The sequence below is a fragment of the Pteropus vampyrus genome, unplaced genomic scaffold, assembly GCF_000151845.1.
Source record: "Pteropus vampyrus isolate Shadow unplaced genomic scaffold, Pvam_2.0 Scaffold39, whole genome shotgun sequence".
NCBI lineage: Eukaryota > Metazoa > Chordata > Mammalia > Chiroptera > Pteropodidae > Pteropus > Pteropus vampyrus.
The window spans coordinates 10344381-10355428 of NW_011888820.1; the positions used below are offsets into that span (position 1 = coordinate 10344381).

An 11048-nucleotide genomic window follows, 5' to 3' on the forward strand; every position below is an offset into this window, starting at 1 on the left:
CTCCTTTCTTTCTTTTAAATTAACAATCCAATCTTTGCTTCCTGCAGGTCTATAGAGCTTTTCTATTTTTTCTTGAATCAGTTTTAGTAATTTGTGTGTTTCCAGGAATCTGTCCATCTCATCTGGATAATGTAATTTGTTGGCATCTAATTGTTCATAGTATTCTCATAATCCTTTTAATTTCTAAGATTGGCAGTAATGTCTCCACTTTCACTTCTGTATTGTTATTTTTGACTTTTAACTCTATTGCAGTACAAATGATCTTTATTGAACATTGGTGTACAAATTGAAAATTGAATTTTTGATTAGATTTACACAGCTTCAAGGGTATAATGTAAAAGTTACCTCTTTGTTTTACATAATTCTTAGAAAATTTTTGTCCTTGCTTTTAAATCACCTCTTCCCTCCAAACTTGTTAGGACCACAGAGAGGAAGGAGGCCTGGTCTTTAAAAGGAATCAAAGGTAGAATATTAGTCTCCCAGCATCATGTGAACTATATGCTCCAGCAAAGGTGGCTAAGTAGGATACATGAAAATTGATCATTTAAAGACTAGATGCATTATTACTCTCTTTTGGTAAGCACACATTTGATACTAAGTTGGACTGAACTTTTGTTTCTATGCTCTTTCAAAAGAGTTACTCTGTAAAACAAAGTAGTTCTTATTAAAAAAAAAAAAAAAAACAGGAAAGGAAAAAAGAAAGTAAGCAATGCCCAAGGTCCCCAGAGTTTTTAAATTCAATTGGGATATCTTGTAACTGCTAACTTGAGTTTCCTCCTACTTACTTTGATGCCTTGTTTTCTATCCCATAATTTGAATTTGAATTTAGGCAGCATTTCTTAGGGCTTCCTGAACTTTAGACTTTGAAAACTCCTAAAGCCGCCATGGGGTGAATTCAACAGAGTGAATTCAAAATGGCAGCTAATACTGTGACCTAGCAGTAAAGCACGATCTTTTACGCACTACTTTAATAATAATAATAATAATAATAATAATAATTGTGTTTTTCTCATCCTTCTTTGGATGATTAGGGTTATTTAATGGACTATTTTCAAAGGAGCCTGGGGAATATCAATTTTCCTTTGCTAAAAGTTAATAATTCAATAATTCAAAATATCAATATTCCTATGTTCCAACATACCCATATGAGGAGGAAATAATATCCCTTTATCCTATTTTTGTGAGGTGATGATACATATGAGAATTAAGACTCACAGTTTAAAAAGTTAATAAATGAGACAATCTTAGCAAAGATTGTTTCTGGTCAATTTGATTATGTCTCGATACTAACTTTTGACAGAACTCTCCATTCATCCTACTGGACAATTTACAACTAGTTTGAATACATATGACTGAAGAACTACTCTGTGAAAATATAGAAAGGTAGCATAGAAAAATCCTATAATAGGTACCAAGGTCATACCATCAGTGAGTTGTGGGGTTAAGACGAAAACACATAGATCTCCCGACTGCTGGTCAGGGTTTCTTAAAGTTAGGCTGAACCCAAGTTAAACGTATCTGAGTCAAAGGGATATCTAGACTGAAACCTCTGACAAGCAGAAAGGAAAGAGATGGGGGTTGATGTCCATATAAAAAGGGAGCAAGATAGCAGGACAGAATTCTCAAGTCTTGGAAACAAAATTAATTTTCTTCAAGTAAATAAGTAAGCATGCTGAGAAACAATGCTGAGGGCCACATAGTGGGTGGGAATTACAGGTCTCATCTTTGCAGGCAGCTTCAGAGTTAAGTTTTGGATATAATATGCAATCCAGAGTTGGAGGCAGATGGGTATAGATCCAAATCCAATGTCTTCTTTTTCACTGTGGGCAAGTTAATTCAGCCTTAAAAGCATCTAGTTCCTTGATCCTTAAACAATGATAAATGCAAAAAATATAAATAAAGCATAAGGTTTTGAGCAACAAAATAAGATAATTTAAATACAGATTGTATCCAGCAGAAAGCCGCCAAATAAAAATTAGTTACATCTATTTTTCCATGGATTTTACTCACTTGTCATCAAGAGCATAGAATTTTGGAATTAGATAGTGTATCAGTAGAATGCTCATGGTAGCAAGTAATAAAAACTCAATTCCTAAACAATAAAGAAACATCTCACCAAGTGTAAGTCTCAAGACAGGACATGCTTCAAGATAGTTTGATAAAATAGTTCAATAATGTCAACAAGACCCGGGTGTTATCTGTTGTCCACTCTTCCATTCAGAGTGTGACTTTATCATATAACTGGTTTCCTGATGTTTGTGGGATTGCTACAGTAGCATTCATATCTGTTGATAAGAGAGAGTGCTCCTTGAAATCATCAACGTTCCTCCCGTGTGGTGCGAGTGGTCCAAATTAGGTCACATCTCCTCATACAATAACTGTTGCCAAAGAAAAGCCAGGCTCTGATTGATTTAGGCCTTGATTCCTGAGCCACTCAGCAGCAGAGAGGATGGGACTGTCATGATCATCAGACCCCACTTCTTGAGCTTCTTGGAGTCAAATTTGGCTTTAGGGAGTCAGACCCAATGTCTACTCCTGAAAGCTTAGATTCCAACTTACTTGCCATGTTGTGTAACTTGGGTAAGTTTTACAACTACGTTGAACTTACTGAATTTCCTCATCGGCAAGTTGGATATGAAGCTGAATTGAGATAAATAAACATGAAAACAAAAGGTTCAGCAGAATGTCTGGTATGTACTCAGTAAATATTAATTGTATTATTATTATTCATCTACACGCTTTCGTATTATGTAATAGTTTTAAGAATGTCTAATAAAGTGAGATTTTTGAGAATGTATACATCATCACTTTCATTGTTCACCTCCAAAGTCTTACCTATAATAAATGCCCAACATATTTCTTTAACAAATGAATAAATAAATGAATATCTATTGAGTGAATGATTTAAGGCCTGAAAACAATAGAAGATAGATTTAAAAGACAGGCAACCAAATGATGACTGGAAGAATTATAGATTAGGAAAAATATGAGAACAAAATGGGCCAGAGTGAGAAAGAATATACTTGAGAGAAAAAAACACTAGACCTAGAGAGGCCTTTCCCCTTACGACTTGAATGGTTGCAGGAAATAAGCAAAGCAAATAAAATTTGTGTTTAGGGTAACCAGTACATAGAGGCTATGATATCTTCAAATATTTTGTTTTATAATTTGATAAATAATAAATATTTGGATAAAACCCATATGAATGCTTACTGTAATTTAGAGGAGGTAGAAGAAATAAAAATAATAGCTACCAAGTACTTGATATGTTACGGGTGTTGTTCTGAGTGTTTATCGTATATAAACTCATATAATCCTCAAAACAAACCCATGAGGTAAGTACTATTCTTTTTATCCCCATTCTCATTTACAGATAGAAAAATCAAGCCCAGCAAGACTGGGCAACTTGCCCAAATCACGTAGACAGTAAGTAGAAAACTGAGATTTTTACCCAACAGGTCTGACTCAAGTGTCTGTGTTTTTAGCCATTACACTATACTGTATAATAAAATAGAAGGGTGCTCAGAAAAACTAGATTGCTTTTCCAAACCACCACACATCCAAGAGTTAAATGTGTTAGTGCCCATGAGGAGCCCCGCAGGCCTCACAGGTCACTGAGAGTCAAAAGGCAGAGCCACCAGTTCACGACACATGTATTCCCTCCGGCCCTTACATTGTACTTCCGTAATCTCCAGCATATAACACAATGGCTGTGAAGAGTGCCAACTAATCATATCTGTTAAGTGGATGATTGTGTAGATGGATGGATGGACGAATGGATGAATGCCAGTATATATGTTGTGCCCACCTTATTTCCACAGCAGACCAAACCTCTTCATGCTTCCCCATTTGGTAAATTGTCATTAAAAACTTGCTGGATTTTTCAAAATGAGATGGTATGATTCACAATAACACTTGGAGTAATACGAAAGAGATAGAGATAATCCATTCCTCAGAGGATACTCTGGAACTTGGAATGAATAGAAAGTTTTTGACCCTTCTCAGGGACTCTTTCAGAATTGTTGCTGAGCTATAGAGAAAAAGCACAAAAAACTGCCTGAATGAAAGGAAAAGCTAGTCCAGGGGGCTCTCCAAGGGAATTAAGGGACCAGGGACTATCAAAGTACCACTTACCTCAAAAGGAATCTACAATCAGTAAAACAAGGACAGTCACCTCTAGACATGTTTTTTGGTTACAGTTTAACATAGATCTGCCTTTGATCAGAATTTAACTTGAAATTCCTGCACTTTCCTTTGGCTCCATTCACCGAGCTGCTTATATTTGAACATTCAAGGGATTCAGAACTCCTACTCTTTCTAGAGAACTAAAGGCCTCCAAGAGTTAATTTTCACGAACCATATGTAAACCACTATACAGATTTCAGATACAGCTGCACAAATAAAGTGCAATCTTGAAACATGAGTATTGAGATCATTGCACTAGAAATCTCTGCCTGTTATAACTATGTAGTCCCATCTCTTGTCCAGATAGATTGATCTTTATAATTAAAAATAAAAAAAAATCAACATCATTTCCTTATCTGTCTATACTAATCATTTGTCATATGTAGAATACTCCAGAAGCCATTTCCATATTTGATAGATACCAGTGGAGGTAATTAATTTATAAATTGGACTTTTAAAAGAAGCTTTTAAAAAGTCAGTGTACTTACATAACCTTAAAAGCAAATGTCTTTAGCTTTCAGCCTCTGAAGGAACAAAATCAAAACTGCTTGAGCAAATTTCCTGGCTAGAGGAAAAACTAGAGGCTCTGGACCATAAAGAAGACAGTGGGGACCTGTATAAAAAAATGGTTCTTGCAAAAGACCAGGTATGTAGTAGAAGAAAAATTATCTTTATTTCAAAAGTTAACTAAACTTACATGAACTGACAATTCTGCAGTCATTACTGGCTGGGTTGGAAGTTCATATTTAAGTTCAAGATGGTTAATAACAATTTTGTATTTGCTAAATGTAATTGTACTTCCTGATGAATATTTACTTACAAAACTTAATTTTGTTAGTAATATTTTTAAAGTTTGTTTGATATGCATCCCTTTAAACAAGATTAGCTGTAGAGTCCGTTTATTTTGTAAGTGGTATTGACTGTACAAATGCTTCTTAGTTTTCAAGGTTAAACTTAACCAAGGAATAGTTTCTTTCTATGTAATAAAATAAGTGGATCAGAAAATTTGGTATGTGTTTTTAATCAATTCCTTTATAAAGAGTTATTAATCTTTGAATCTCAAGACATTTTTATATGTGTCATTATATAAAAATTTATCTCTTGTTCAATCCAAATGGGTTTGCATCTGCCTTTGGAATATATATAGATATAGGTATATACACATATATATGTATATATGCACATACACATTACAGAATAGATATGTATATTATATATTTATATATTCTTAGATATGTATATTCTTAGAAAACATACCCATATATTACAAAGAAGGAAACAAACCCATTTGCTCCCTTATAAAAGTATGTATGATATAAGGAGGGGTTAGTATTACCTGCAGTACATCAGCAAACATTATTTTTCCCAATCATTTCCTAGTTCTTAACACATTCATACACTTTGTCCTTTGGCTCTTCATTACAATGGAGAAGAGATAAGAATGGAAACAATGATTTCTTTAATGATGATTTTCAAAACCTCTGGCTGAGATAATGCCATTCATAAGATTTGAGAACTGGTACATATTTATATCTATAATACTTTGAATATGTAACAGGAAGAGTTATACACTTCATTTCTGAACTTTCCTCTTTTTCAGTGCATTGAGAAATTACAAGCTGAAGTGAAAGCCTCTCAGGAGCAACTTACAGCCCATGTAAGTGTTTTTCTCCAATTTTCATCCTTAATTTACATCACCGTTATCTTGGACATGAACAGAATATTTTCGGAAGTTATAACTGCTGTCTTTCTGCTGCAAACCAAATCACAAGGCTAAGAATCAGTATTTTTACCACCTCTACAGAGCTGCTTTTCATAAAAGAATTCTGATTCATGTTGATGATAAAAATTACAAAACTGAACTCTTATATTAAACCAGGTTGGTTTAATCAAGGATCATCAGGATAAGAGAACTGGAAACGAAGGATAGAAAGACAAGGAAACCAGGCTCCTTTAGTGAGTGAATGGAAGTAGAAATTACAGACACATTGAATGTAGGTCTATAACTGTTCCCCTTAAACTTTAGTATACAAAAATTATCTGGAAAACTTTTAAAAACACAGTGCCTAGAGATTCTGTTTCCTATATGCCTAGAGTGGAACCTGAGAATGTGCTCTTCTAGATGATATTAGATTCAGGTCATGCTGATGCTGCCAGTCTTTCGCCTATATTTCATGAAGCACTGGTTTTTATATATTCATTCTGCCCTAGTCTTGTGATTTTTAGGCAAGTGAACATATAAACAAATCAGACATGGAATTGTCCATTTTCTTCTGTAAGTGCTGCCCTGAGAGAGACCCTATTAGTTTCTAGGGTAAATTTTATTTATGCTTTAGCCTATCTTTGCTCAGAAAACAACTAATGAGCATCTCCTGCCACAATACCCTTGTGTATTCACGTGCATAAACCAGTCATCGCCTTGCCACCGCCCTTCCCAGGGATCTGAACAGCCCTGATGCCTTAAGCGTTTCCTCAAAGACTTGCTCACCATCCTCAGTGACCTCTTTTGTCTACATCTTGGATGCTCTGCGGTGACTTCTTGATTAAGAACACCAGCCACTCATGTTAAATGGACAATTTAACCATGAACTCCTCAAGACCAATCCGAGAGGCTGCAGTCCAGGGGGAAAAACAAAACAAAAAACAAAAAACAAAAAATCTCTGCAAAATAATAAATTTTAGTCACCATTCCTTTGGAGTTTGAAATGAGCCAATCCAGATAAAATCACAGTAGTTGTCCCAGTTTTGTGCTGAGATAGAGAAAAGCTAATTGGCTATGGCAGTTAGCAGAGCTTTTAACTATAATTTCAAAATCTTTGTTGACCTTGTATGCTCAATTGATCAATACTGAAAATGACTGCAGCCTGCATTTGTGACACTGTGACATATTCAGACAGAAGTATATCTCATTAGCCCAGTATTCTGTCACAGACTCCTCTTGCCTGGCATGCCCCTGAGGGTGCCAGTTAATGACGATTGTCAGAGAGTGTCTCCTCATGCCAGACTGATACCTACAGCCATATGCCCATGGGGTTTTGCTCAGAATTTTTTAGGGAGAGCAAATTATTTACTAAGGTTCTGATATTAGCATCTAGAATCTCTTCATGAAAAACTGATGAAACAAACATAGTCATGGGTGCCTTAGAGAAGTTCCTGTGGTATCTTCTTCCTTTGCCTAGCTTCTGTGGATTCTATTCTTGTACCACACTGTTCCACGCCCCAATCTTGTCTAAACTGGGATTGCTTCCTTGTATTAGGGTATGATACCAATGACTGAGATCTCTCTTACATAATTTTTCAATGTTCAGGTTTTAACTTAGCACTACAGTCATCAAAGTTTTGCTTCAACTCATCAAAAATATTTAAATAAAAAAATATTAATAACGATATTTATTGAGAGTAGATTATGTGTCTACTACATGGTAGGTGCTTTGTATATTACCTATTTTAAACTTCAATAAAACCCAACAAGGTGAGCATTGTTTTTCAGAGAAGAAAATTGAAATTTAGAGATTAGATCACTTGTCACATGTGTCAATTCTGAAACCCATGCTTTTGCCATCGCAACTTGCTGCTTCTCCAAATTATATTCTCAACATGGCATTTGAGGTATCAAACAGTGTTTATAAAAATTTATCTCCAATCTCCTTTCTCTCTCTATTCACTCTGAGTGATTCATCAGATTATAATGCTTCAACGCGGACTTCCACGAACATAAACAACCCTTCGCCCCCATCAAGTTCTTCCTATCTTAGTCAACCCCTGATTACAGCTCCTTAGTGTTGTAATGAGCATTTCCTAAAACATTGTTCCTGGGAAAAATATTCCAAATGATGTTAACAGGTATTCTGGGGGGGAAAATGGGAAGGGAATTAGAAATTAAGTTAAATGGCTGTTTTACTGCAGGACTTATCAGTGTATAGTCAATCTCCAAGAAAAGACCATAGTATATCACCTTTCAATGGTATTTTACCATGAATGGAGTTTTAAGCACACAGATTTGGAGATGACTGTCATATCACATCTAACTATCTTGCCAACACCCCAGGCTCAGCATATACGAGTCAAATTTATCATCTTCTATTCTCATCTCTTAAATCTGCTCCTCTATTTGTATTCCCTAACCATGGTGAAAAATACCACACTACTTTTATTTATTCTAGATACAAACTACAAAGCAGTATTAGAATCCTACATCTCTCTGCCTCTATCACACATTTAATTAGTTGTCAGGCTCTAAGTTTCTACAAGTTATCTCACTTCTGTGTCTTCTATTCCATTGTACTGCCACATCCTTAGCTCTTTTTGATGATTTTACATGTTGATTATTGCTACTGGCCCCAAGATACAATATAGCCCACTTGCTTTCACACCATCGAGATCTGGTTGCAGAGGAGAGAAAGGATAAAAATCTATGTGTAAAGATTTGGGATGGGGGCAGAAACCCAAACACAGCCAAAGATTAACACTCACAGGGAGAATGAGTGTTCTATTGGACTGGCAGACAAGAGAAAGGGGATTAAGGGACCGAGGTGGTAGGAATGAAACCCGTAGATGGGGTGAGGGTTCTTTGGGAGATTGCAAATTTCCAGGGAGTTCCAGGGATGCTTAAGATTAGGAAACAACAGAGAGCATTAATAAGAGTTGTCAGGCAATGTGTATTTGAACTCCCTTAAGTGTTTGAGAGTCATGTATGAAGTTTGGAATTCTCTTTTGGGCTACGCTCCCTACATGTATCACTGCCGTAGAATCTGACCACTGTAGTAGTCTCCTGGTTTCCCTGACTCCACCCTGAGTGAAGTTACCGCAGGACCATCTTTACCCCTGGTCTCTCTTTCTCACTCACTACCCTCTGCCTCATGCTGAACAGGCTAGTGAAATAGAACTGCTGTTCTTTACACGACCAGTGTCACTTGATGCTCTACGACTTTGCTCTTGCATTCTCTCTCTCTGGACTATCCTTGCCTCTTTTCTTTAACCAGATAATGCTTACTTTTCTTGCAACACTCATATCAGGGATCAACTTCTCCCTTTGCCCTCAGAGTACCTTCTCTGAGGTCCCATAGCCTCCTATACATTCATCTGTTTTAGCTCAAAATACTACATTTTATTGATGTTACCTGTTTATACATCTGTCTCCCACCAGACTTGAAGGTCATTGAGGGCAGCACCAAGAATGTTTCCCTATTCACTACACCAAGTACAGGGCTGAGCACATTGCAACCACTCAATACATTTTGTTGAATTGAATTGAATTTTACTCTGATCATGTCATTTCCCCTGTTTCAAAGCCTAGAGTAAGACAATAGTTGCCATTATTCCAGAATAAAGTCCAACCTCACAACCATGGCATTTATCACACTGAAAATGAGGGTCTTACCCTTTTTCCTGACTCTTCTCCGTCACACATCTGTGACTTCCAAGTACACCCAAGCATTGCTGCCTTAGGGGCTCTGCTCCTGGTTTCATTTCCACCTAGAATATTTGTCCCCAAGATGGTACTTGCCAGATTTTCCCCATTCTTCATCAAGATTGTTCTTTGCAGGAAGTTTTCCCTGACCATCAATCCAGAAGTAATCTCTCCTTCCTTGGTACTTTCATAGCTCTTCTCTGCCCCTCTCTCTGTCACTTGTCACATTATTACCCACAATAGAATTATTTGATGTGGCCTAGCTCTTCCCCAAGACTGTGAACTCTTGAAGAATAGAGCAAGTCTTTTATCTTTATGCCTCTCACAGTGTCTTGCTCAACATTTTGTACAGATTTCATTGAAAGGAATTGTTTAAATGGCTAAATTAAAAATAAAAGTTATTTTGATAATTATAAGAAACTACTTTAAATCTCTGGGAAAATTACTTTATGAAATTTTATTCCTTAAATATGCCAGATACAAAAGACATGACTTTAATCTGAAATAGATATTTTCAAGGTATAACGTGGAAGGAACAAAAGGTAATAATCTCAGGAATGGAAATACAGGAAAAATAACAGAAAAAACACAGTTGTGGAAAATCCCTATTTCAGAAAAAATAAGAACATCTAGAGGAAACTACAGCCTTAGCATGAAAATGAACAACCTAGAGTCTTGACTTTCTTTTATTCAGTTCACTTGCCTAGAACACGATAGTTGGATTACGTTATTGTGTAATTAAATGGATAGTTATGAAATAGAGAGAGATACAAGCCTAAACATTTCAGAGTGAATTGTCACTGCTAATATTTGGATGATTGAAATTGCATCCCATTAACTTTACTTTGCCTAGTCACAGCTTATAACTTTCAAAAGATTACAAAGGGTTGCTCCTCCTAATGCATACACAGGTACTCATGCTGAGCCTAGGTGTTTTTTTTAGCTCCCTCCCACTTGATTACTTATCTGCTTAGAGACCTTCATGGGATTAAATAATATTTGAAGCAAATGTTTATAATCACTTAACAATAATTGTTCATATTAGGGCAATTTAAGTCAGGACTAGGAATCTTAAGGGAATAAAGTCCTTTTACAATTAATACCTTCCAAATTGTTGAATCCACTGTTTGCCTATTTTTAGTATTTGGTGGTGGTGGGGAGGGGTATAAATACTCAGTTCTGTCCATCTACTCTGTCATTGATAATCTGATTATCTACAGTAGTATAGGGGTTTGCCTCCCCTCCCACCTCCATCCCAATGGCCAGCCCCTTTCTTGGTCTAGATGCCCCCAACACCTGACTAACACCAAAAGTTCTGTAATATTTGATGGGATTATTTCAAAAAGAGAAATCTGGGTAACTGGGTAATAGACACTCAAGTGTTAAGTTATTCTCTATACTGTTCTGTATGCTTGAAATATTTCACAATAAACTAAAAAGTTAACAATAACCG

The 11048-nt window shown here is 36.1% G+C and overlaps 1 protein-coding gene across 1 annotated transcript in view; it reads left to right on the top strand.

The window, feature by feature from the left end:
- The window catches only part of CCDC192 (coiled-coil domain containing 192), a 191114-nt gene that overhangs the window by 49792 nt on the left and 130274 nt on the right, over window positions 1-11048 (top strand). Inside the window, exons 4-5 of the mRNA XM_011358346.2 lie at window positions 4700-4831; window positions 5786-5842. Coding sequence (XP_011356648.2) covers window positions 4700-4831; window positions 5786-5842 — 189 coding nt within the window. The remainder of the gene's footprint in view (window positions 1-4699; window positions 4832-5785; window positions 5843-11048) is intronic.